The 27,835-nt window shown below is 41.6% G+C and overlaps 1 protein-coding gene across 3 annotated transcripts; it reads right to left on the bottom strand.

The window, feature by feature from the left end:
• Positions 1-1,272: 1,272 nt before the first annotated feature.
• Positions 1,273-26,647, bottom strand: EIF4H (eukaryotic translation initiation factor 4H). Of its 3 annotated transcripts, none has more exons than XM_012742213.3 (7): positions 26,366-26,647; positions 9,954-10,141; positions 7,883-7,947; positions 7,702-7,798; positions 7,319-7,378; positions 3,539-3,676; positions 1,273-3,253 (listed from the first exon to the last, which is right to left on the bottom strand). In XM_012742213.3, exons 1-7 carry the CDS (start codon positions 26,422-26,424, stop codon positions 3,114-3,116), a joined length of 747 nt encoding a protein of 248 aa, XP_012597667.1. In that variant the 5' UTR covers positions 26,425-26,647; the 3' UTR covers positions 1,273-3,113. The 3 variants fall into 3 exon arrangements, with proteins under 3 accessions (XP_012597667.1, XP_012597666.1, XP_012597668.1); XM_012742212.2 differs by lacking the exon at positions 26,366-26,647 and adding an exon at positions 22,478-22,587; XM_012742214.3 differs by lacking the exon at positions 7,319-7,378 and having other exon boundaries at positions 26,366-26,646.
• Between the last annotated feature and the right edge of the window lie 1,188 nt (positions 26,648-27,835).

The following is a 27,835-nucleotide window of genomic DNA, read 5'->3' as shown; positions in this document are numbered from 1 at the left end:
CCCTCCCAATGACTGTGAACTGCAGCTGACTGTTTTAAACATGGGAATGTTCCACAGGCCCTTCAGAGATGGAGCCCACAGGACGCTTGGATAGAAGGCTCGGAGCTGGATTTCAAGTCTCTGGCCAGCCACAGAAAATCCCTACTGAAGACGAAGTGCCAGCTCAACCTAAGAGTAGGAAGGTTTCCCGTCTTCAGGATCTCCCTGCTTAAACACCAAGAGGCTCCAAGTCCTCTCCTGCATGGCCGGGAAGCAGTCCAAGCAACAGCCCCTCCAGGCACTCAAACAGCACCCACGCTGCCCACCTTATTGCTAAAATTCAGCTGCAGTCCTGCTTTGTACACCACCTGCGGAGGCCCTACCACACGGTGGGGTCTGCACTGGGCCAGGCCCTCACTGCCCTCCCACAGACGGCCGGGCCTTTCCCAAACACAGGCGGAAGCCTGCACTCTGCCCGCAGAGCCCACCTTTGCTTACAGAAGCACATTTGAAAAACTACCAGATGGCAAAACATGTAGCAGTACCTCCGCAAAGCGGACCCGAGTGCCACAAAGCAGCACCCATTAGTCATGAGAATTTCTTTTGCAAACAAGCAGTTGTTACAAGCAGGCACATATTTGTGTAAATACTTGGTTTCCTCCATCTGGAAAAAAAAAATTATGTTCTTTACCTAACCAAAAACTACCACTAGACTTCTGAAGTTCTTGTCTGGTTAGGAAAATTACATTTTTAGGAAGTGAGAGAGGAAAAAAGAAGAGAAAATAATTGGCATCTTATTTCTAATCAACAGTAGCTTTTAAAATAATCCTACTAGGCCAGGTGCGGTGGCTCATGCCTGTAATCCTAGCACTCTGGGAGGCCGAAGCAGGCGGATTACTCGAGGTTAGGAGTTCGAAACCAGCCTGAGCAAGAGCGAGACCCCGTCTCTACTATAAATAGAAAGAAATTAATTGGCCAACTAATATGTATAGAAAAAATTAGCCGGGCATGGTGGCGCATGCCTGTAGTCCCAGCTACTCGGGAGGCTAAGGCAGAAGGATTGCTTGAGCCCAGGAGTTTTGGGTTGCTGTGAGCTAGGCTGACGCCACGGCACTCACTCTAGCCAGGGAAACAAAGCGAGACTAAAAAAAAAAAAAGTAAAAAAATAAAATAATCCTACTAAACCCGTGACTTACAGGAGACTCTCCTAAAAGTAGATGGTGCTTCTCAAATTTAACATTTTTAATTTTACAAACAGTGAAAAAGCATTCAAAAATAAAGACAAGCATTAAATATTACGTAAGGTTTTCTTTTATTTAAAAGATCATTCACAAAATACCATATCCATAGATTTACTTTCTGTCATATAGCTGAATGTGTTAAGTGTTTGGAATTCCATTCTTACATTTAAAAGTCAACTGGATTGCCCAGAAGTTTAGATGAGTGTTTTGTTCTTTTTCTTTTCCACATTGAAGATGTGAGTAGGTCATCTGAAAGCATCAGGTTTGATTACAACCACATAATGCATGTCTTTCTTAAGTTAAGTATTGGTGTTACACAAATGGTTCTTATCTCGGAAGCAGAGAAGCTGACAGGTGGAAAGAAGGAGAGGCGAGAGAGTTCTGTAGATTGCTGAGACCTTGTAACAGAGACACAGTAAGAGAAGCTGAGGATGACAGCTAGTGACCAACTACTACCTAAGCACACCATGCTGTGTAAGCCAGGCCACCCTGGGCTCTGCAGTCAGTCGTCAGGGAGGGCCTCTTTACCCGAGGGCTCTAGTTGCTGGCTGTCCCTGAACTGCTCCCAAAGGGACATACTGGGACTCGGGTGCTAAAAATTTTCCTTTGTTCACACACAAGCGTTCAAGCTCAAAAGCCTAACCTTCTATACCCAAGTAAGTGTTAAACACTCTACACAGGAACAGTAAATTTTGTCCGAAAGATGAGGCAGCAAACCTAGACATTTATTGTCATCTATAGTTAATTTAAGGTTCTTGACAGCTCTGCATAGTAAAATTTTCAATTCACCAAATGAAATAAAGTGCCGGATTCTAGGCCCATTTTCACCATGAATTTAAGGGGCTGTGGAAGCACTGTATCTCACGTTACCTATACTAGAAACAAAATACACAGACAACAGGGATTAGGAGAAAAACAACGTCGGCGCTGTGCATCAGCCCGGCGCAGTGGAAGCACCACCCCCCCTCAATCCCCAAAGCGCCTCAGCCCAGCAGAAAAGAAACAAGCTAGCATCTGGTACACCCAGCCAGAGAGGAACCTCTTACATCCGGTGAAAGGAGTGAACTAGTTTGGACACGACCTCAAAAGAGCAGTAACAAAAACACATGAACACATTAGAGCATTCAATTCATCTTCTATGTGGACTCCCCACCAATATTCCATAATGACCCTTCTCTTCCAGGTTTTACAGTTTGAAATGTGAGCCTATCCTGCTCCAATAGTCCGCATGGGGAGGGGGGAACAGAGACAGGACTACCTATAAATAGGAACGGAAAGGAATCTGCAAGGATCAACAGATATTTTTATCCTTGTTTTGAAAACAAGGTGCATCAAATTCTGTATGTCAATCACAGCTGAATAAAAACAAGATGCAGTTCAATTTGTAAGTGACTTCTGTTTTTCCCCCCTCTTGGAAGCCACAGCAATACAGAACTCAACATGCAAGGCAGAAGAGAAGGACCAAGAAAATCAAAGGAGATGCCTGGGGTCTGGCCAGTGTGTCTAAAGTAAACAGAAAGCAAAGGAGAAAAAAACGAAGCAGAACCTCAACCCCACAGCTCCCGCGTGGTGGCTGCCTTAGACCCTTCACAGAAACTCCTGTTCTGTAAGAAAAACAAGGAGCAAGAAGGAAAAAGGACAGAAGGAAAATGGGGAAGTGGGAGGGAAGAAAAAAAAGTACAAACAGGCACTAGATAGATACAGCAAAGCCAAGGATGTACTAAAAACCACTTGTTAACAGCTGACATGCATTCACAAGCTCTGTGTTTCCGTTGTAAGAAAGGAGGACAATGTCAGGCGCGGGAATGGTGACTGCAGGACTGCTGCCCAGGGGGCCAACCAGGCTGTGGTCTTGCTCTAACCCCCACACCCCATTCCCTCCCAACTGTAGGCTCATTCTTGCTCCCTCTGAACGACTTCCTCTCTGGGCCTGGCTCCCCCGAAGATAGCAGAGTTGGGATTGGCTACTTGATTGAGGGGTGTTGCAACTGTTCGAGGTTTAAGCTGGAGTCGTGGCCTCTGAGCTCTTTCCTCTGGGGAGGAAAAAACATTGTTTATAAAAGAATGGATCCCACTTCATGTTCAGGCAAAATAAGCAAACTGATATTGATCTCTACAGCTCAGCCCATTTTCTAAAATTAACAGCCTTAAAGAACTACTGGTCCATCAGCAAATGCTTTAATAAAGGTAAACTTCCTACTTAAGACAAAGGGGGCTGGATCTATGGCACCAATTGTGTGTGAAATAAGGAGAATTTATGTGGGGCCCAGTCAATGCATCATGAAAAGATGCCCTCCCTTTACAGATGACCACCATACCTTCTGTTGGTTCTCTGAAATCCATGTTGGATCCACGAAGGGGAGGGCCATCTCTGAAACGACTGCCCATGGGAGGGCCTGTTCGCCGGTCACCTGGGCGACTACCTCCCCTGCCTCCTAAGAAATCATCCCTGAAGCCTGAAGAAGAAAGAGGACACTGAATCACTTGTCAACCAACTGTCTAAAGCTGGTTATACAGTAGTTTGTGTATGGTTCTGAGTTTAATTTTAAATTCTTTAGTTTATCCAGCATCTGAAGTTTTTTCCGATCCAAAGTAAAGTGCAATGAAATGGTTCCAAATGTGAATCTGCTGGGCAGTTACAATGCTTTAAACAGACTTTTCAAATAAAAAGAATCAGGAGCTTAGGAGAGATAAATAAAACAGCTGTTTAAATTCTCAGCTTTCAGGAAAAGTGGAAAATTACCATGAAACTGTATTTTAATGTGGCTTAAAACAAAACAAAAATCCTTAAAAACAGGTTTAATTGCATTTTTCTAATATAAATCTAAACAGTTATTTAAAAGGTAAACCTGAAATTTAGAAGCATTTATAAACACAGAACATGAAATCACAAGAAAAAGCTATATGAAGACGAAATAAAAATACGAAGTCACCTCTGGGTGACACTCCCCATTTTCCTGTTTCTGCTGCGTTTCGGGTGTGGATCATTCTAAAAGCAAAGCACCTGTGTGGTAAACAAAGCGGTTATCCAAGGAAGACCACTCCCTACAGAGGGGCAGAGAGGCAAACACCTCACACCCAACTTGCACCTCCAGGGAAGAGGGGAGGGAAGGTTCTTTCCCATTAGTGAACTGGCTTTTAGCAGAAGCAGACTGCATCTTACTTGTAATTGTTGGAATTCTCATCAGTGTGTACAGAGAAGACTATTTCTCAATGGCTTTCAAGAACCTTAGAGGCTTTCTTGTATTTAAGCAAAAGTCTCTCACAGGGGGGATTAAACCCCTTAACTTTTAACAGTATAGCCTACTGAAGTTTGAGTTAAAATTTAGTAAAAATAAATCTAAGGAATAAGACCATTAAATAAATAAGTTTGCTCCCTTTGTTTAAGCACCCAAAGGTGACACTCTCCAGGGATGGTGCCATGGCTCAAAGTTTTAAAGAACTTATCTTTGAGAAGAGCCTTCAAAGCCTGAAGGATATTCTACATTCAGTTGATCCTCATTATTCAGACTCCACATGTGCAAATTCATCTAGTCACTAAAGATTTATCTGTAACCCCAAAATCAATACTTGTGGCACTTGTGCACAGAGCAAGGGAAGACTTGAGTGACCAGATGTGCTCACTCCAGCTGAGGTAAAAAAAGGCAACACTCTGCCTTCTTTCAGCTCTTAAAGTGTAAACAAGAGTCTTGTCACAATCTATTTAGTGCTAGGTTTTTTGCCCTTTTGTGTTTTTTGGTGACTTTATGGTTTAAAATTGCCCCCAAACGTAGTGCTGAAGTGGTGTCTGGTGTTCCTAAGTGCAAGTCGGCTGTACTGGGCCTTTCAGAAAAACAGGAGCAAGATAAGCTTCATTCGGGCTTCTGTTATAGTATACTATAGAGTACTACAGCTGGCCATTTAAAGTCAATGTTAATGAATCAACACTATACACTAAATGGAGTGTCTTTAAACAGAAACACACATAAAGCAAAGTTAGGTATTGATTGGTAGATGAAAATGTGACCACAAGCTTGCAGGAACCTAATCCTGTATTTCCTCTGGAAGCAACAGTTCAGTATTGGCTAATTCAATGTACTAGTTGACTTTATGGAACACAACTACTTTAAATAAGGAGAACCAACTCTATCGCCAATGGTGGCACATTTAGGTGCTTTAAGGGTGGTAAGAATTTTGGAAACAGATCAAATTATTTCAAACCCAGTTCACAGACTGAGTTGATCAATACATGAACAATTCTAAATAGGTTTAGACCAATAGGAACTGCTTTGGGGAAAATACATTTGGATGTGTAGAGTCAATTATATGGTCCTTTAAAAAGTCTTTTAACAACTAGAGACATGACAGTTTTGTTAAACAAACTTAATTCGTATCTGAGCACTTAACGTGACATTTTCCCCAATCTAATCTAAATAGGAAGTATGCCTTTCCATGTGAGTATGGAAGTTACACCCTTTAATATGAGATTAAATAATTTTTGCTACCAGTTTGGCATGAAACACATCAGCACACACCTGCACTGGTGAGGCAAATAAACACAATTGCTGCTCTGTCAGGGTGCACGATATAAAGTACCGTATAGAAAAAAAAATAGCACACATTAATATCAACTGAAAGCCTCATTTCAAAACCTCTTATGAAAGAAGCAATGGGAAAATTGTGAAGGAAAAGAGCAACGTCTGACATTAACAAGTATCTTTAATCAAGATTGTTGACAGATTTCTAGGAAGCAAACTATTTATGACAATCTTCAGAGTTTTCTTTACAAGTTTAGTTTAACACACTATTTCTGGTGGTGGGATGTTTTTATTTGCTTTCTTCTTTGTATTTTGTTTCTTTACAATGAGCATGTATCATTAAAAAAAATAGCACCATTCTATTAAAGAGTAAAAAAGATCTATTTCTGCATCAAATCAGTCATTACTCCATCACATGAGCACATCAGGTTTTAGATGTCACCACACACTGCAGTTCACACTGGAACTGGCGGGTGGCAAGGCTGTGGCATGCTCACTGTGTCCCTGCCCGAGCACCAGCGGCCAAGCTAAGCCAAGAGTAGAAGGCGTTAGTTACTTAGGTAACGTCCACAGCACCTGCGAATACAAAACTGGCAGGTCAAGGGCCACCACTCACTGAGCCACTGGTTAGCTTTGAGAAGACATTTGTTGCATGTTTCAATCAGAGACTAGCTTATACATAAAATTACAGGTTTACTGGATCATACTGTACTTTTATGAATAAGCTCATTTCTGACTGGCTATAGGACTTTTAAAAACTAAATTATTCAACAGATAGTCATCTGTTTAGCTAAAGCAGTAGTCCTGGAAATGAACTTAAGAATTTCAAACTCCCAAGACAGCCTGCACCAGTCTCTCCCATACTTACCACTTATTTTATGTGAGCTTTGTTTTGATGGGGGGATGCTGATGTTCTTATATAGTGGAAAGAACATCTCAAGTTTGTGGGAAAAAAAAACTTGTTTTTCTTTTTCTATCTTTCTGTTACAACTGACATTTTAATCACTTGTATAAAAAACTTTATACATTTAGAATTAAAAAAGAAAAAGTAGGGATAAAATGCTTAGGAGACCAACCCTGAGTAAAGACACAGAATTGGTCTGCCTGGGCTGGCAAAAAAAAAGGGGACAGTGAAGACAATCTCATCCGACATTAAGGAATTGGAAGGAAAAGGAAGGAAAAGGAAGTTCTAAGACTTCAAGAGAAAAACAGGCCACCAGGACTACCTCTTACTATTTAATAAGTAGCCACAGCTAGGAGGCTTTCTGTAAACTTCTAGGACCTCTATACTACAGTTTTCCAGAAGTATTAGTATTTTCTTTGTGCCATATGCAAAACCACCAAGAAGTTTCCCTGGGCTAGAGCCTGACAAAGGGTCTCACCTGCCCACAGTGGAGCCCTCAAGTCCTACCTCCCACAGGCTCTAACAGGCTCTTGCATGCCTGGCTACCTTTCAGGAAAGTTTTATTTGTTAAAGGAACTAAAGTAGTAGTCCGGCCAGGCGGGCTACTCACAGGAAACATACAACAGCAGCAAGGCCACTGGAAAAAAGGTAAGTGGTGATACTTTAAATACTGATACCGGAATTGAAGTCATCCCGGGAATCCCATCCACCTCTAGATTCTCGAGAGCCACCCATTCCTGAGGATACACAAAAAAGATAAAGTTGAGGTCGTATCATTACCTTGCTGCACAAACATGGAAAAATTCATTTGGAAGATGTACAACTCATGTGATGGGAAGTTCAATGAAATCATTGTAAGAGTTTTTGCTGCCAACAGAAAAAAAACCCCAGGCTTGCAGAAGCATCATCCATTCTTTCTAAGACTTTATGCATATTGTTAAGAGCTCACAAGAACCTATCAGAGCTATAAGATAAGAGTTCTACTAGTAATGTTCAAGAATCATAATCAGTGGGCATATAGCAAGTTTTTATGATGTTCAGTTTTAGAAGAACCAATCACCTCTGTCATCTGGTCCACCTTTTCTGAATCCAAAGCCACCTTTATCTTGTTTTCTGCCTTCTGCAATGTCCACACGAAGTGACCGATCACCCAACAGCTAATGATAAGTGGAAAACAGTGTCAGTATTGGCAAGGCAAAGAATCCTGACTGCTAAATACAGAGAAACCTGAGGATACTTACTGCACCATCATATGTCAAAGCTTCCTTGAGGGAATCCACCTCATCGAATTCTACATAGCAGAATCCTGTAAGAGAAAGCAAACCCCCAATTCCTCATGCAATTCTGGGTTAAAGATATGGTGAGATCCTCTCTATACTATATTTCGCTACATCAGAACTACCTTTTTTTGTTGCATCGAGATGACAGTAGACTAGTAGAACCTGAAAGAACATATTTTACTTTCCATAAACAGAATTTGACTGGTATTCCTCCCTCTCAATTATAGTTTATCAGTCAGAAAATGCTAATCAAACATGCTCGGAAAGAACAGCTGTGTTTTTATAAAGCTTTCTTCTTGTATGTTTTAACCATAACAATAAAACCTTTCTTCGGTCATTGCAGAGCTGTTCTGACTTCTGAATGACTTTATTTATACAAATTCGATATGTAAAATGCTCTGAAGAAAGAGACTTAAGGGTGTCTACTAACTTACCACTCAGGTAGTTGATATAAAATTTGCTTCACAAAGCTAAAAATATATCCTCAGCAACAAGACCGGCAGGGGTGAGGAACCTGCAGCCTTGGGGACACAGGTGGCCTCCTGGATCTTTGAGTGCAGCCTTTTGACTGAATCCAAATTTTACAGAATAAATTCTTTTAATAAAGGAATTTCTTCTGTGAAGTTTGGATTCAGTCAAGGGGCTGCACATGGGGATCTGGAGGGCCACCATGTGTCCCCAAGGCTGCAGGTCCCCCACCACCCTAGGTCCAAGCATGTGTTACTGACAACCCATGTCCCTGATGCTGGATTCTGACATTGCTCCTTCCTTGCTGTCTGGAGACTAAATCTGAGTTACATATTCCTGTACCCCCACATAAACTCACATGACCCACATATCCTTACCCTGTATAATAACTACATTTCATCTTTGAAGCCCACTAGACTGCAAGTGCTTTGAAGCCTTGAGTTGAAACTTCCCTGTTTGCCATTTGTGTAAACAATGTCCTGCCTTGGCTGGAGGATCCCCCCACCCTCAGCGTTATTCCCTAAGTGCATTAAATGTTAAGACTATTTGAGAAAGCCACTCCCAAGTTCCATAAAGGCAACAGCCCAATCATGCATCTCATACTCTAGAGCTGCTAAACTGAAGATGATCCTCTATGAGACAAACTCCAACACCTGGGGCTATTGATCCAACCCAAAGGCTGGGTTCACCCACAAATTTTTACACAAAGTTTGAATTCCTAATGCTTGCTACCAAGCAAACTGGTGGGACTTACTTTCTCAAGCTTAATGATTTGTTTTCATTGTTTATGTACTATGTATGGCTTCAGGTTCTAAAGTCGCAAAGATTACCACCACCTATACATAAAACCACTCAGATCAGCAACGGTTTCTCTGCTTCGTGTATAGCTGTCCATAAGTCACTCTGTACCTTTCATGGACATACTTTTGGAACAATGTAAGCCAAATATCCTTGCACCCAGCATTATGCACTTAAATACTGGGTGCATTTTCCTTTGGGAAACCTTGAAAGCAGGATAATGCTTATCTGATCCTTTATTCTTACTCCTCTCTGCTCGAGCACCCTAAGCTGACACCTATCTATAGATAGATACTAAATCTGAAATTTGAGCCAACCCTATCCAAACACACGGTCCTAATTTATAAATGTATACTGACAGTGCTAGGTATCTTTTGGATTTTATAATAACTGGATTATAGGAAAACGACAAAGAAAATCTACGAATCAGTCAAGGTGAAATGTGCCTTTAAAGTCCTCAGTTCTGTCTGTTCATTTCATTCCTGGTCAACTCCTTTAATGGCAGAGACAGGATTGCTATAAAGGTAAGACAAACAAACCTGGGCATATGCCATTATTTGTACAAACTGGATTGTGCATAAACCATTTTCCCCCAAGTGGAACTGAGGACCTATGAGTTAGAGTTAATATGAATTTCAACTGCTTGGACCAGGCAAACCTTTAAAACAGTTTCATGATTAGAGCCTTCTGGTTCACTAACACATTTTCATCTAGAGCCCCTCCCCCAACCCTTTACAGTAATATACAAGAATTCCCCAAAACTCACCTTTAAATTTGTCTGTGTCTTTGTCTCTGACTAGCCGTACACTCCTTATGCTGAGATCCTTAAAGATAGCGTCTATGTCGCCCTGAACCGTATTAAAAGGTAGATTTCCTACATATGCTGTGTAGGGGGGCTCTGTAGGCAGCTCCTTCTGGCTACGGGAGCCATGGCCACCGGCACTGCCACGGGACCTAGGAGGGGAGACAGACAACATTCAAGTCTGCCCATGTGTTCCTGTCCCCAGGGCAGGACAAGCCAAACAAGCAAAGATGTCTTCTACTCAGCCGCATCAGCCGGCACCAGCACCCCAGGTGGAACACTCCACTCTAATGCACAGGAACGGCTTCTTGAAATTTTAAAGATTATAAAATATCTTTTATCAAAAAGGTACCTTTTTGATGACCAAAACACGGAATGTGAGTAAATAAGTATTTTTCAAAAATCGAATCCAAACATATATTCTCCTAAGCAACTGGTTTTCTTCTAGTCACTTAGAATCTATCTGTATCTACAAAGTACTGATATCTTCAACCTAACCAAATACCCTCCCTTTATTTGCAACCGTACTAAGAAATACAGAAATGGACTGTCTAGCACATTGCATCCAGGAGGGATCACTGAGGCTAAGTTTAATACATAATACTACTGTTTCTCTCTTTGGCCTGACTATAGGCAATAAGAATGTCCTAATAAAAACTCTGGTCGCTGTGCAGCAAGTGGTGTGTGCATACTACTCTCCATTCTCCATGCAATACTTTGCTGTGGCCCTAAACATACACTGTATGTACTACTAACCCATACAGACTTCAATGCCAATTCCTCAGTTTACCAAGTGTTGTTTACTTTGCAGAGGTATTGGTTTAAATCCCAGCTCTGCCTCTAACTAGTCATATGACCTTAAGGAGTCACTCAACTTCTCTAAGCTTTATTTGTCAAATTGGGTTGACACTAACACAGACCCTGAATTATTGAATAATAGCAAACATAGCAGTGCTTCACACAGTGTACGTATGTATAGCAACAATCACATTATCGCCTCCAACTACAACCTGAGTTTATTAAAAATATAAATAAAAAATAAATGAGGTCATTATACATTTGTCCAAATCCACAGAGGTACAAGGGTGAACCTTAGGGTTCACCAAGAATGAACCCTAAGGTAATCGATGGCCTTCGGGTGACAAAGATGTGTCAATGTAGGTGCACTGACTGTAACAAATGTACTACCCTGATGCAGGATGTTGACAGTGGGGGAGGCTGTGGGTAGGGGGAAAGGGAGTATTTGGGAACTCTGTGTACTTTCTGCTCAATTTTCCTGGGAACCTAAAACTGTCCTAAAAAAATAATGTCTATTTAAATAAATAGGCCGGGCGCGGTGGCTCACGCCTGTAATCCTAGCTCTCTGGGAGGCCGAGGCGGGCGGATTGCTCGAGGTCAGGAGTTCGAAACCAGCCTGAGCAAGAGCGAGACCCCGTCTCTACTATAAATAGAAAGAAATTAATTGGCCAACTAATATATATATATAAAATTAGCCGGGCATGGTGGCGCATGCCTGTAGTCCCAGCTACTCGGGAGGCTGAGGCAGAAGGATCACTCAAGCCCAGGAGTTTGAGGTTGCTGTGAGCTAGGCTGATGCCACGGCACTCACTCTAGCCTGGACAACAAAGCGAGACTCTGTCTCAAAAAAAAAAAAATAAATAAATAAAAAAAAATAAAAAAAAATAAATAAAGAAATAATTAATGAATGGGAACACTTTATATATTAGCTGAGAAATGTTTCAGCTAATAAACGTAGAAGAAATCTTACAGGAATTACAAACCATTACCTCCAACACCAGCGTAGCAACTGACCCAGACAAGGCTTATCAACAGATGCCAAAACCAGAGTAAAATGGTTTTGGGGGGGACAAGAAATTCACATGATCTCAAATTAACACCCCACAATTATTAATCAAGGCGGGGGGGAATCCTCCTCAAATGGAAAATCCTGTCAGTCATCACATTAACCAGACAGGTAACTGTTGTTAATAAAGGGACAGGCTTATATTTCATGTCTCCTATTTTGGCATGGATTCTTCAAGTATGTCACAGTCATGAATGAAATAAAAGGCAGAGGGACTCATGAGACATGACAACTAATGCCACATGGGATATTTGGATCATGGGACAAACAGCTATGAAAGAAAAGATGAAGAAAAGATGAAGGCAGATGAAGAAATCTGAATATGGTATATACAGACACTGTATCAATGTTAAGTTTCTTAGGAAAAACAGTGGAATCACCATTAGCAGAATGCCCCATCAGAAGTGTCAACACAGCCAACATGTATCTTCAAACAGTTTATCATGAAGGATAAGTGTGCAGATATGTATATATAAGGATTAAACAAATGTGGCAAAATATCACCTTTTGAATCTACCAATGCCCATTGTATCATTCTTTCAGTCTTATTGCAGATTCGAACATTTTCTAAAGAATACATATGGAAAACTAAGGAGAAAAAAATTAAAATGGGGGGGCTGTTCTTTTGAAAGGGACATTTAAAACAAATGGGTCCCTTCACTATAGTCATCCTTCTTTCTGCAAGGGAAATATTAATACCAGACTTGGAAAACAACCTGCTTTCTTATCCACATACTGCTAACAATACCATGAAGCAAATTCCACATCTTCCATGAGATAAATTCCAGATATCTCAAATATCTGAAAAGTATCATTCTTTAAAACATTTTTCTAAAGCAGAAGGACCAAGCTGTGATGGTTCTTAGATGGCAAAAATTTTTAAGTTTAACAATTCAGAATTCTGCTACTTCCCAACATGAAGTCCTATATTCTAAGAATACCAGAGAAACAGGTTTACAAGTAGACTGCAACCCACCCTGCTTACCCCACCCTCCCTAGCTTAGTCAATGTGATTTATTCTGCATTTCAATACCTGTTGCCAACACTATTCTATCATTCCTATCTCTACAACCATAAATCCTAAAATATTTTCAGTAAGACACTCTTTAGGACTGGATAATGAACATGTAAGATGCAGTACAAACATTTGGAAAACTGTCAAAATGGAGGATGAATTCTAAACACTTTAAGTTCATCAACAAACATCTGATGAGAAAATAATCTCTTACACTCAAGTAGCTTACAACTCAGTAGCACATATAAAACATTTACATAGGTATATATGCAGGTCATGTTTGTGCATAGATGTACATATACGTAAAGCAAAAAGCTACAACAGTTTTTTTAAAATTTAAGTGAGGGTGAGGATGAAGAGAGATGATAAATTCACAGATGTGTGATAAGGAAAATGGAGGTAGGAAGGTGTTGCACAGAAATTTATGGAAAGTGCTGGATGTAGAATAGAGAAAGAGGTGTGACCTCAGTGAGTACAGGGAGCCCAAGGAATGGTAATAAGGTGATAGGGGTACTAATAAAAATGCGGTAGGATAAGAAAGTGGCTCTCTGGCTTTGGAGAATATAGAAACACCTGGTGTTAGGCAAGTAGTATTGGAAAAGCTAGCTAAATGTCAAGTGGAAGAACCTAGCCGCTCACTGGCAAGTTAATTCTGCAGTACAGATGAACCAAGCCTGTCAATTTGTTCAGGTCACTCTAGCCTCACAAAACTGCCAGTGGCTTAATACTCCAGCCCTTTCAATAATTACCAAAGCAGTCCTAAATGTTACCCTTCCCTACCTGATGCAGTCAGTTCTAGAGGATGTCAGCTTTTTTTCCCTTTTTTTTTAGCTTTTCATCCAGTTCAATGAAGTCACTTACAGGGCAGTGGGGTTGGGCCATCTAAGTAGAATTTATTAATGCTAACATTTATAAACTGTCTACCGTGAAGGGTGAATAAGGCGAACCCCAGAGAGTACACATGTGTAAGAAGACATAATTCTGTTACCCATCAATTAATTTTAAAAAACCAAATGTGAGACCCCATCTCTACTAAAAATAGAAAAGTTAGCTGGGTGTGGCGGTGCACACCTATAGTCCCAGCTAGTCGGGAGGCTGAGGCAGGAGGATCACTTGAGCTCAGGAGTTTGATTGAGGTTGCTGTGCCCTGGGCTGACCCCACGGGCAACAGAGTAAGACTCTGTCTCAAAAACAAACAAACAAACAAACACACACACACCCACCAATGAAATGTCTTAAAACTTGGTACCCTATAAAAATATACAACTATTATGTATAAGAGGGAGAGGGAATGGAAGAGGGAAAGGGAGAAGAAAAAGGAAAGAAAGGAACTCTGAGCTAAAATGCCTGATACCTCTGCCACTAGGCTGAAGCTTAGGGGAGCAATCATCTGAACAAACTGTGTCACAGGATCATAAGTACTTTTGTAATAGATTAACAACAACACACACAGGGAGAACAGATTCGTTTGACACATTAGTTAGCTTGATGTAGGACCTCTGCCAAATTACCTCTGTTCCTCAGTTCTCTGGTCCATTATTTCATAAATATTTCAAATTTTGATTTTAGAAAGAAACTTTGATCATAAAAACATTTCATAGGGCAGGCATGGTGGCTCTGCCTATAATCCTTGCACTCTGGAAGGATGAGGTGGGAGGACTGCTTGAGGTCAGTAGTTCTAGACCAGCCTGATCAAGAGCGAGACCCCATCTCTACTAAAAATGGAAAAAATTAGCCAGGTGTGGTGGCTAGTGTCTGTAGTCCCTGCTACTTGGGCGACTGATGGCAAGAAGATTGCTTGAGCCCAGGGATTTGAGGTTGCTGTGAGCTAGGCTGACACCATGGCAGTCTAGCCCAGGCAACAGCTTAAGACTATCTCATAAACAAACAAATAAATAAATACATTTTGATGTTTAGCCCCCCTGCCCACATGATTCCCTTATGTTACCTTGGTAATCTGAAGACTCCCCATCAGCAAGAAGGCCCTTACTTGATGCAATCTCTTGACCTTGGACTACCCAGCCTCCAAAATTGTAAGAAATAAATTTGTTCTTTAAAAATAAAATAAAAACACTTCGTAAACACTGGCTGGGCAATTGTGGCTCACACCTGTAATCCCAGAGCTTTGGGAGGCCAAAGCAGGAGGACCAACAATTCAAGATCAGCCTGGGCAATATAGTGAGACCCCATTTCTACAGAAAAAAATATTTTTAAATTAGCTGGGTGTGGTGGTGTATGTGCCTGTAAACCAAGTGCTCGGGAAGCAGAAGCAGGAGGATTTCTTGAGCTCAGGGGTTGGAGGCTGCAGTGTGCTCCGGCCTGAAAAAACAAGACCTTGTTTCTTAAACAAAAAACGACTTCATAAACACTGAGTGCTATAGACACATTTAATAACAATTCTCAAGTGTTTATGGGTACACAGTGAACACGCCTGAGGCAACACTGCGGAGCAGAAGCATGTGGACTGGCAGCTGTGCATGTAAAACAGGAAACAGATGAGCAAAGCAAGGCCAATTCAGAACAGACACCTGAAGGACTGGGCTGCAATCTCCCAGGCTCTGTCACCAGTTACTACTGAGCAATGGTTCTCTTTGTCTTTTACTCCCATTGCGGACAGTCTACTGATCATTACAACAACATATGAAAGTTTTAAAGTAGTAAATTACACCCTCAGTAATTTAGGAAATCTAACTTTCAGCTCCAAGTGTGACCCAAATCCTTTACAAACAAATCACTTTTCTTCACTCAAATCAAATATCTGAGTGTCTGGAAGCTGGAGTGCAGTGGTATAGAAGGCACACACCTAAAATCCAGTTCCTGCTCTCAAGGAACTGATAATTCAACTGAATGGGTCCAGGCATCTGGAAAGAAGAAATCACATCAAAAGCAAAGGACGGCAGAAAATTCAGGAGATAGCAATGAGACCAGTCTCTCCAGGGTGGAGCAGTGGGGTGTCAGGATATACAGCACATTATATAGCAGCAGGGACATGGACTCCACTGTCTAGATGGCAGACGGAAAAAACACTAAACTCTTAAAATGAATTAGCAAAAATACACAGTGTCAAAGGAAAGTAGAGTTTAGTAACTTGAGGGTAACTTGAAAGCTAAGGGCTCAAGACTTACTTCCAAAGTATAAAAGATACTGAAAAATGAAGGACACATGCTAAGTTGTTTCTGGAAAAGGATTTTATAAAGATTTCTAAGTGCATTAGAAACTATACAGAATTTAAGCATAGTTGCAGTCGCCCTTAAAACATCAAGACAAATGCTGAGATATCAAGACTAAAAAGTATTAACCTCTCTGTTGAGTATTTGGAACATTAGGAGGTCTCCCTCTCTATTACCTTCAGGTATTAACTGAGGTAATTTATTAGGGCTGATCAACAATTCTGGTCCATCGTGTGTGCCATCCAGAAATGCTGATCAATAGCATGTACTGTTTTGCATGTTGTACTACACTAGATCCTATATAAAACACCAGTAACACTGCCTTCATAACAGTAAAATGCAAGTAAGTGACAAAGACAAAATACAGTGAGCATGTTTTAAAAAAATGAAAAAGCGGTGATGGTCAAAATGTGTAACCTTCAGGTTTTGGACAATAATCAAAAAAAGTTAAGCTTTCAAAAGTCAAACCCTTATTTCAAAAACACCATTTTGTTACTACCTACTAGTAACATCTTACATTAATGTGGTGCACTGGTTATAATCACTGAACCAGTACTAAGACATTGTTATTAACTGAAGTTCCCTATTTATTCAGATTTCTTTACTTTTTACCTAATGTCCTGTTTCTATTCCAGGATCCCTTCCAGGACTCCACTTTACATTTATAGCTTAGGTTTTTAAAAACTAACTCACTGCAACTTGGATTAAAGGCAATTTATTTCCAAGTAGACGGCTTCCTGCTAAGTATAAGCATTCTCCAAGGCCTTCAATCAGCTTTCAAAATTAAATCTTGAGAACTGTCATTACTATGGGTTGTGCATGAAAGCCTCTGAAAGTTTCTGGTAAACACTGGGAACAGGGAAGTTCCCTGGTGAACTCTTCAATGATTCTATTTTCAAGGAGCTCTTTCCTGCTGAACTCCAGTGAATGGTATCTTAACACAACCACATTTTTAAGATATAAAAAGCCTTGCAGAGAAAAATACTTCATTCTAACTGGTAGAACGTGTGTTCCATGTAGACAGGAACTCTGTCTTGTTCACTGCTGTCATCTGCAGAGCTGTTAAAGTATCTGATACTTTCCAGGAGCAGAAGGAATGGAAAGTCATAGATGTAGAAGCTACTTTAGTATTATAAATTCTTTCTGTCACTCATACAGGTATTCCTATCTGGAAAAAAAATTTTTTTTTACAATATGGGAGAGGGTTATGTGTATTCAGATGACATCTCCTGGCTGGATGTGGTGGCTCACACCTGTAATCCTAGCACTCTGGGAAGCCAAAGCGGGAGGGTCGCTCAAGGTCAGGAGTTCGAAACCAGCTGGAGCAAGAGCAAGACCCCCGTCTCTACTAAAAAATAGAAAGAAATTAATTGGCCAACTAATATATATATAGAAAAAACTAGCCGGGCATGGTGGCACATGCCTGTAGTCCCAGCTACTCGGGAGGCTGAGGCAGCAGGATTGCTTGAGCCCAGGAATTTGAGGTTGCTGTGAGCTAGGCTGATGCCATGGCACTTTAGCCCGAGCAACAGAGTAAGACTGTCTCAAAAAACAAAAATAAAAACAAAAAAACAGATGACATCTCCAATTACGTTATTTGTTTTTCAAACTTTTTTGGGCATTGACCAACAGCAACAAATATTTAATACATCATGATTTAATACACATATACATGCATGTATATTAACTGAATAAAAAAACTGTCCAGTAGCACCATCTTGTAGTATATAAAGCACACTATTTGCTATTCTACTTATTTTTTTTTAGACAGAGTCTCACTTTGTTGCCCAGGCTAGAGTGAGTGCCGTGTCATCAGCCTAGCTCACAACAACCTCAAACTCCTGGGCTCAAGCAATCCTGCTGCCTCAGCCTCCCGAGTAGCTGGGACTACAGGCATGCGCCACCATGCCCGGCTAATTTTTTCTATATATATTAGTTGGCCAATTAATTTCTTTCTATTTATAGTAGAGACGAGGTCTGGCTCTAGCTCAAGCTGGTTTTGAACGCCTGACCTCGAGCAATCCGCCCGCCTTGGCCTCCCAGAGTGCTAGGATCGCAGGCATGAGCCACTGCGCCGGCCTATTCTACTTAATTTTTAAAAAATGCTTAACAGGACCCACTAAATTGATTCCATCTATATGACACCTATCTATATGACACAACAGGCATTTGAAAAGCTTTATTTCAGATGAACAATGAACACAAAATGACTTTTGGTTTGCAATTCTTAAAGGAAATTTTTCTTACTAGGGAAAAGGCATTTATAATGTACTAAAATTTTGGACTCTCACACATTAATGAAAGCAATTAAATGTGTTAGTAATTTAATAACTTCACATGGGTGAATAAAGCTACTTAATCCAACAGTTCCAGATCAATCCAAATAAATAAAATGGAACAAAATATTAATTGAATGCTTGAGACTTGACATTCCACATACTATCACTTCCATTTAAAAGAATACTTCATTTTTATGCAATGTTGGATTTGATATGATCTACCAATAAATCACAACTATATAATTTATTACGTTTTCAATTCTTTAGTTAACAAAAAAATCCACAAATAGATCACCATTTAAAACCTAGAATTCAAAGGCATTCAAAGTCATACCTAACAATTCTCTTCCTCATTTAATATCTGAAAAATAAAAATCTAAGTTACTTATACTAAAATACAAACATGGGGCGGGGCACGGTGGCTCACGCCTGTAATCCTAGCACTCTAGGAGTCAAAGACTGGCAGATTGCTCGAGGTCAGGAGTTCAAAACCAGCCTGAGCAAGAACGAGTCCCCATCTCTACTATAAAAAGAAAGATATTAATTGGTCAACTAATATATATATAGAAAAAATTAGCCAGGCATGGTGGTGCATGCCTATAGTCCCAGCTACTCAGGAGGCTGAGGCAGCAGGATTGCTTGAGTCCAGAAGTTTGAGGTTGCTGTGAGCTAGAGTGATGCCACGGCACTCACTCTAGCCTGGGCAATAAAGCGAGACTGTCTCAAAAAAACAAACAACAAAAAACAAATATGCATTAACATTTAATATTAATACTTAAGTCTGTTAATATCAAATTAATTTTATTGCTACCTTGCATATAATGGTTACAAGAATTAAATATATTAAAAGTCCCTAGAAAAAAACCACCCCCACTAAAAAAACAAATAGCAAGGAATAAAATAAAAGGAAGAAGTATTCTATGGATTAAGAAATTAGTAGGCAAATCGACTAAATGCAATATGTAAACCTTGTCTGGTCCTGGTTCAAACCAACCAGTTGTACACCAAAATTTGTAAGCCAACTGAAGATATCAAAATATTTACTGGGGCCAGGTAGGGTGGTGGCTCATGCCTGCAATCCCAGAACTTTGGGAGGCTGAAGCGTGAGGATCACTTGAGGCCAGGAGTTCAAGACCAGCCCAGGCAACACAGGGAGACCAAGTCTCTACAGAAAACAGTTAGCTGGGTGTGGTGCCATGAGCCTGTAGTCCTAGGTACTTGGGAGGCTGTGGCAGGACAGAAAAATCACTTGAGGCCAGGAGTTCCAGGCTGCAGTGAGCTATGATTGTGCCACTGCACTCCAACCTGGGTGACAGAGCAAGACTGTCTTCCAAAAAAAAAAAAAAAGAAAAGATTAAAGTGTTAGGTAAAACATACAACTAGAAAACTCCAGCCCAATCTATACCCCACAGAAGCCCCTTAAAAGAAAATTTAGTTCAAGTAGCAATTCTATTTTTAAACAGTCTCTACTATAAAGGTGTAATTCTCTTGCTCCTATTCTACCCCCCAGAGTCATACTTTTCTTCTAAGGTTCACGAGCACTTATCACTGCTGCTAATGCTTCTCTTTCAAAAGCTGTCTACACTTAAGGTGCTCAGCCTTTCCTCTGAAGTTTCAGAGCCTTGCCATCCTTGCTACTTTCTTCTTTATAGGCTCTAGTCCATTACATATTAAGACATGGTTCCCAGACTGATCACAGTATTCCAGGTTTATCAGAGCAGAGACCTATACCAATCTTGCAATTGTATTACTTTGCACAAGCCAAGGAAGAAGTGGCACCAAACTACATTGCTCATGCTCCACCACTGTGCAGTTGCAGTATTAAAAAAAAGAAAAAAAGAAAGGTAGCTTCAATTAAGAACATCCTTGGTAAAGCAGTAAAAATTACTTTATTAAATCATGACCCACTTTTTAATATGCCATGTTAGGAAATGAATGGGTGGTACACACAAAGCACTTCTGCCACATTACACAAGTGGGATGATCATCTCCAGGAAAAGCACTTGAGAGCTACAAGCTGAACTAGCTGTTCTTTCCTTGGAAACACCAATTTTCACCTGTAAGAACTGATGACAAACTACGGTTATTCAGACTTGGGTATCTGCCATACATTTTCCTGAAAATGAAGTCAGCCTATTGCTCCAAGTAAAATAACCAACAGTATTTGTTGCCAATGGTAAAATTCAAGCTCCAAGCAAAAAAGAGCATTTTAGAAAACTTGTATCCATCAACGTAAGCTTGACAGACTCCCAATATTCAAAGACTTTTCTGAGATCAATGGTGATATTAATGAAGATGATTTTTGATACTGTATAACAAAATGTGTCAACATTTGGAAGACCTGGCCTGGCACAGTGGCTCACGCCTGTAATCCTATCACTCTGGGAGGCTGAGGCAGAGACCAGCCTTAGCAAGCCGAGACCCCATCTCTACTAAAATTAGAAAGAAATTACTTGGACAGCTAAAAATATATATATTTATATATGTACATAAAAAAAAATCAGCAGGGCATGGTGGCACATGCCTATAGTCCCAGCTACTTGGGAGGCTGAGGCAGTAGGATTGCTTGAGCCAAGGAGTTTGAGGTTGCTGTGAGTGAGGCTGATGCCACAGTACTCTAGCCCAGGCAACAGAGTGAGAGTGTGTCTCAAAAAAAAAACAACCCCAAAACATTTGGAAGACCTGCATAGGTTAGTGAACAGATAATTTGCAAATCACCACATGTTACAAAATCAAGCACAGGTAAAAGATCTATTCAAAGGACAAGATAGAGTGATGGATTTTAATGTAACAGAGTTGGAAGAAAAGTCTATTAATAAGGTTTCAGGTTCCACACTGTAACTAACCTTTATAGAACCTACCACTTGTTGAGTTTTGTTGTGGAACCAAATAAAAATATCCACAATTACCTGAAAAGGCTATTAATTAGATCATTCCTCCCTGTTCCAACTATTATCTGTGCAAGGTTGAATGTTTCTTCAAAATACAACCCAAGAGTGAGGACAATAGGTGTAAGAAACCAGCTGTCTACTATTAAGCCACACATTTAAAATGCTCCAAAAAAGTAACTGACTACATATTTATTATAGGAGAATAGTGTGCAGAACAAGGGAGATTACAGTCTCTATCTACCCTGTACTGGAGTACAATGCTTAACTGGAGGACCATGTTATCCATGGAGTATTAAATACTTTCAGAGGGTTCCTATCAAGGTAGAAAATTTTAGAAATCATGACATGTGGAAAACTTCAAAGAACAAGGATATTCAACTTAAACAAAAGAAGAAATCTTAAATGCTACAGCTGTCATTATATTCTATCAAAATCATGCAATCACACTTAATTTGCAGCCTGAGTGTGCAAGTCTAACCAGATGCACAAATAATGCAAAGGCAAAGAGGCAGGGAATGCTCTCCTTCAGTTTCTATGAGAAACTAGAAATTGGAAGATGGAAGTCTGATCTTGGGCCGACACTCAAGCATTCTACTTTGTATGTTGCAAGCTCCTGGAAAGACTCCTTGAAATTGTGAAGTCTTCCCAGAACACTAAGGTTAAAGTCTAAGCACTATAGTGAGACCCGTCTCTACAAAAAAATTAGCCAGGCTTGGTGGTGTGTGCCTATAGCCCCAGCTTCCTAGACAGGAGGATCGCTTGAGCCCAGGAGTCTGATGCTGCTGTGAGCTATTACGACACCACTGTACTAGCCAGGGCAACAGTGAGAGTGAGACCCTGTCTCAAAAAAATATAAAATAAATTTTTTTAAAAAGTGGAACTATACTGTTTATAGAAACCAGAGAAACATTTATATTAAAATATCCCAAGCATAAATTCTGTAACAAATCAAATATTTTACAAGAACTAAATACTTGTTTTTAATACTGATGGTGCTCTAGTTGCAAAAAAGTATTTTACCGCCATACAACGAACAGCTTCACTTACTTGGCTTTAGCAATATAGCCAGGAAAAGAAAAAGCTCCCTTAACTCAACAGAACTTTTTCCATTTCTTTAACCCAAAGAGGAGAGAAATATTTTAAGATATTAAAAGCCTACAAATCAAGAACTACTAATTACCAAGCGTTTTCTATGTACCCGGTACTATGCTACACAATTTAGATACATTTAATACTCCCAAGAGCCCAAGAGAAGAGCTTCTATCTCACATGTGGGGGAAAAAGGAGGCTCAGAGAAGTAAAAGAACTTGCTCCAGATCACATAGCCAACACATGGCTGAGCTGATACTCAGACTCTGGTCTGCCTGATTCTAAAGCCAGAAGATCTCTTAGTAAAACCAGGTATTTCTGGCAACACTTCATAGAGGACAATGGTTTGGAATCAAGCAACGGAACACTGGGGAGTGAAGAAAGGGTGACAGCAAACCCAAACAACTTGACATCTGACAGGTAAATGGGATTTTAGAAAAAGCTTTTTAATACTTTTATAGACTCTGGTATCAGCAGAAATAGCTTTAGTGTTATACACTGCTTTCCTTCCCATTTTAAGTCTTAAAATATGCTTAGAGACAGAAAATAGAATGGTGGTTGCCAGGGACTTGGGAGGGAGGAGGAAATGGGAAATTGTTTAACGGGTAGAAAGTTTTAGTTTTACAAGATGAAGAGTTACAGAAATGGATGGTGATGACGGTCACACAACATTATGAATATACTTAATACAACTGAACTACATACTTAAAAATAGGCCAGGCACGAAGTGGCTCATGCCTGTAATCCTAGCACTCTGGGAGGCTGAGGCAGGAGGATCACTCAAGGTCAGGAGTTCAAAACCAGCCTGTGCAATAGTGAGACTCTGTTTCTACTAAAAATAGAAAGAAATTAGCTGGACAACTAAAAATATATAGAAAAAATTAGCCGGGCACGGGGGCGCATGCCTATAGTCCCAGCTACTTGGGAGGCTGAGGCAGGAGGATCGCTTGAACCCAGGAGTTTGAGGTTGCTGTGAGCTAGCCTGATGCCACAGTGCTCTAGCCCAGGCAACAGAACAAGACTCTGTCTTAAAAAAAAAGATTAGAATAGTGAATTTTATGTTATGTATATTTTACCACCATACAAAAATGGGGAAAAAATGCTCAGAGATGCCAAGCTTAAGTCCTACAAGACTCAAAAGGTTAGAATTCTAAACTCCTTCGGTGGATAAAGAATACTTAAATTTAAGCTGGGCGTACACCTGGAAGTCCCAGCTACTTGGGAGAGGCTGAGGAGGGAGGGTCCCTTGAGGCTAGGAATTCAAATCTAGCCTGGGAAACAGGAGGATTGTCTCTCTATTAAACAAGCAAACCAACTCATAAATTTATAGTTTTACCAGCAGGCACCATTTCAGCAATCTCAATTTTTGCTAACTCCAAGTTCCAATCTAATCTTCAGGATTGATAGTTTCTGGTTAAGCACTCAAGACTTTGTTTCATAAGAAATGCAAAATCTATAGTACTCTGCACTTTATTGCTGATGGCAATCATAAAAGCTGGAAATCAGAAAGCTAGTTTACCAAACTGCAAAACAAAGTCCGTTCAAGATCTGGTACAATCAACTCTTGATAATTCGGAATTTTGTTTTGATTTGCGTTGAACAATGCAGTTGCTGGTTCTCTCCTTGGCTGCTAGGGACATAACTTTATAGGCCTGGGGAAAAAACCAGTCGCTCAATATTGCTTCCTGACAACTCAACTGGTTATTAAACACAACTACAAAATAAACTTATGGAGAAGCCTAATTATTAAAACCACGTTGTTATTAGATTATAACTGTTCATTTTAAGCCTATCATTTCTTTCACCTGTGACCCAAGTGATTTAGAGTTTAGAGGAATTACCCTGTCTAAGGTGTTTCAGACTAAGGAGAAGGTGCCTTACACAAGTACCAAAGCAGTACAAGACAGGCTTTCCATAGGTGGCAATCTTCTATAATGCTTAAGCACTGAGACATTTGTTGATGTGAACATGATTCAAATAACAATGGAAACTATCACTGAAGAGTATCTGATCAACTATCCTACCACATTGCTAAATTTCAGAGATCTCAATAATTGAGAACTACTGATCTGATGAAATTAAAGTAATACTGATTCTGTGGAACAGAAAAGGCTTTTGCACAAACTATGTCACTCCCTGCCTGGTTCTCTGAGAAATTTCCCCACCCACTCCAGAGTCATGTATAAATGAACACACAAACTCACCAGCAAGTTTTTAAAACTACCTTTGGGAAACTGAGCAATACTTTCTATGTACCTTTATATGAATATGAAGTCAAATGGAAAATTCCAAGAAAGTCAGATGCAGATGTCACTTAACAGCAAAGGGACTTTATATAAGGAAGTTTAAGAGATGCACAGTGCTATCTAGTAGTCTCTCTTATTAGTTTTAGAGTCCATCTGGGCAAATGGAAAACATTCCAATTTGCTTTTTGATATATGAAATTAATAGCATCTTAAGAGAATTTTACTTTTGATCACCTTTTCATTTTTCTGATTGTTTAAAGAATGCCCAAGTATCAAAATTTAATGTGTACTATGTAAAAGTCTAACTTGAACACTTAATATCACCAGAAGGCTGGCAAATTTGTCTAAAGGCAGAACTTTTAAAAATCCCCAGGCCCAGGAAAGTAAGACCATCTCATTGTAGTCCCAATGCAAATAAAACTCCATGGAACTGCCTTGAATTGAATCACTTTTTAAGTAGAGTTTTCCTGGGTCCTTCTGAACATTTTTTGAAACTAAAAAAAAAAAGCCCTAGTTATTAAATTTCAAGATGACTTAAGTACAAATTTAATGTCTAGAAACCTACCCCATAGGCTATAATTTTATATGTCATCCAACATCTATTTCGTTTTTTATTAGCAAATAAACTATTCTCTGAAATAACAGGTGGCTCCTCCTACCCCAACTTTCATGTTAATAGTGTCATGAACAATACTGGGTACACTCTTCCACCAAAACAAGCCTCTGAGCCATTCCCAAACCAAGGTATTAAAAGTGATCATTCTTCAACAAACAAAGATCGTTTTTGGACTGCAACCCAGGAGAGACTGGACACCTCAGTAGGTATTATTGTGCTGTTATCCTGGGAAAATAATCCTTGCTATAAAAGAAAACAAAGACCAAGTGTGTCCTTGACAAAACTCAAGATGTTTATAGCCTGTATTCTAAATTCTGGATGAAATAACTTCTATTGAAGAAAAATACAGCGTGGGTTCCTGGAATTAAGCACCATGAGCTTCCTATTCAAAGATTTTTCTTTTAAACAAGGTGCTTCAATTATATATAGTCTTTTCCATTTGTCCACAACCAGGACGTGCCCAAATGCGGTTCCTTCCACAGGTCAGAGTGAGAAACCACGGAGAATTAAATTTTCTGTGCCAGCAAGCACGTACCACCTGTCAATAGGCATTCTGAACCAAGAAAGATTAGCAAACAAAAAATTGCTACGATGTACTTGTTTTCGGTGGTCTCCCCCTCCTCTAGCCGCCCGCAGCGAACAGGACCATTCAAGCCGCCAAATCCCTGCCTCTCACGTAAAGAGAAGGGAATTGCCCCTCTCTCGGCCTCCGTCCTTACCCTGTCTGCTAGGCTCTTGGCGTCGGGGTCAGGGGCCTGCAGCGCAGGCAGACAACGGGAGACCGCCGGAGAGCCCGGGACTGGAGCTGGACAGGCCGCGGCCCCCACCCCGGCGCTGCAGATGAGCCCCGCGATAGCCCTGCCGTAGGGAATCGGGTTGGAGGCAGGCGCTCATGCCCGGGCACTGGGCGCCGCTGCGGCCTGGCCTTGTAGTCAAGGCAGAGCAAAAATTACACGTCGTCGTAGGTGGGAGGCAGAGTGAAGGATCCCTTCCGCGAGCAAGACCCTGGGAGCCTAACCGCCGCCGCCCCTTCCCCGAGCGCGCCATTTCCAGGCCCGGGCCCTCCAGGCGCCTCTCCCAGGCTTCCGCGGGCCCAGCCGGGCTCCTGCCTCTCGCCGCCCCAAGCGAGCGCAGGACGCCGCCTCCCCTAGACCCCCGACTCCGCCGCCCCCAGCCCCAGGAGGGGCCCGCGCACGCCTGCCTCACCCTCTGCCGCCGCCGAAGCTGCTGTAGGCCCGATCGTCGTAGGTATCGAAGTCCGCCATTTGCCGTCTCCGCTCCGAGAGGAACCAGGGTGAGCGAGGAAGGACCCCGCAATATAACTCCCCCCGCCCCGCCGCCGGGGCTGTCCGCCGCGCCGCCTGATCGCAAATCGCATGCACGCACGCGCGCGCGCGCGCACGTACGCCGCGCCGCGCCCGGCCTGGGGCGACGGGCCGCTGGTGGCCCGGCGCGCTCTGCGGCCCACGTGGTGCGGCTGCACGTTGGCTGCGCGCCCGGCATGCAGCCCAGGCCCATTGTGTGCTGGCCCTGAGGCCTCACCCGCCGCCGGCCCTGGCCCACGCCCCGCCCGGGCGCGCTGGCCTTAGCCTGCCGTGGGGGGCTCTCCCCGGTGTCGCCTGGGACCCTGCACGGGCCCGCTGCGCTTTCTGTTGTCGCTTAGCTTTTCGGACTCCAGACCTGGCGGGGACCCCGGAGGCCGGCTCCGCTTGGCCCCCTCCGACACACCTCTTCCGGCCAAGTGGTCGCCGGGTAACACCAAGGACAGGCTGCCTCCTGTAGGCGGGGACCCCGCGGAGTGGGCACACTCCAAGGATGCCCAAGGGGGGCAGGGCCTGGAAGGGGCGCGAGGCGCGGGATGCGGATGCGAATCCTGCCTTGGGGGTCTACTCGCTGCCTGGGCATTGGGGGTTTATAGGCTGCGGTTGAAGTAGTGGGAGGGTCCACACATCGCGATTTCGCATAAGTCATTGCGCTGGAAGAGAATTGAATCCTGGTGTGAATTCCATCATCCAGCAGTTGCAAAGAATGGTTATGCGGTGAGAATTAATTACACTGCTAATTTCCAGGTTTGCAATTGAGGTTGTGGTAATATTGGATACTCCCACCATTGAAGCCACCAAGGTTGATGTACCCCTGATGTGTCTAGGCACAATATTAACAAACCTCATAGAACTTTTTTGCAATGTATATGCCAGTATCTCACGCTTAACCACTACTTTTATATTTAAGCATCTCCTTTGTGCCAGTACTCCGATTGACAGAACAGCTGTTAACTCATTTTTATTCGTTTTTCTGTCCTTTTTTTCTTTCCAAGTTATTAAAACACTTTGCTATCAGAGCCAGACTAAACTGGGGCTCAGTTAACCTGAGCTTCACCTGTTACTAGCTAGGTGACTTAAAGTTCCTTAACTTTTTTTTTAAGAGATGGGTTCGCTTTATCACCCACGTTGGAGTTGGAGTGCAGTGACATGATCATAGCTCACTTCAGCCTTGAACTCCCTAGCTCAAGCCATCCTCCTGCCTCAGCCTCCCAAGTAGCTGGGACTTCAGGCATGCACCACCATGCCTGGCCTATTTTTCTTATTTTATTAGGATGAGGGTTCATTGTGTGGCCCAGGCTGGTCTCAAACTCCTGGCCTCAAGTGGTCCTCCTGAGTCTCTGGGATGACAGGC

The sequence above is a fragment of the Microcebus murinus genome, chromosome 19, assembly GCF_040939455.1.
Source record: "Microcebus murinus isolate Inina chromosome 19, M.murinus_Inina_mat1.0, whole genome shotgun sequence".
In the NCBI taxonomy this organism is placed as follows: domain Eukaryota; kingdom Metazoa; phylum Chordata; class Mammalia; order Primates; family Cheirogaleidae; genus Microcebus; species Microcebus murinus.
The sequence above is the reverse complement of the archived record's forward strand: the minus strand, read 5'-3'. Positions and strand labels throughout refer to the sequence as shown.

Excerpts from the sequence above, each read along its gene's own strand:
- EIF4H (XM_012742213.3), bottom strand. The coding sequence starts at position 26,424 with ATGGCGGACTTCGATACCTACGACGATCGGGCCTACAGCAGCTTCGGC. Across the intron at positions 7,948-9,953 it reads AGACACAGACAAATTTAAAG|GATTCTGCTATGTAGAATTC; the intron begins GTGAGTTTTGGG and ends TTTCTCTTACAG. Across the intron at positions 3,254-3,538 it reads TTTCAGAGAACCAACAGAAG|AGGAAAGAGCTCAGAGGCCA; the intron begins GTATGGTGGTCA and ends TTTCCTCCCCAG.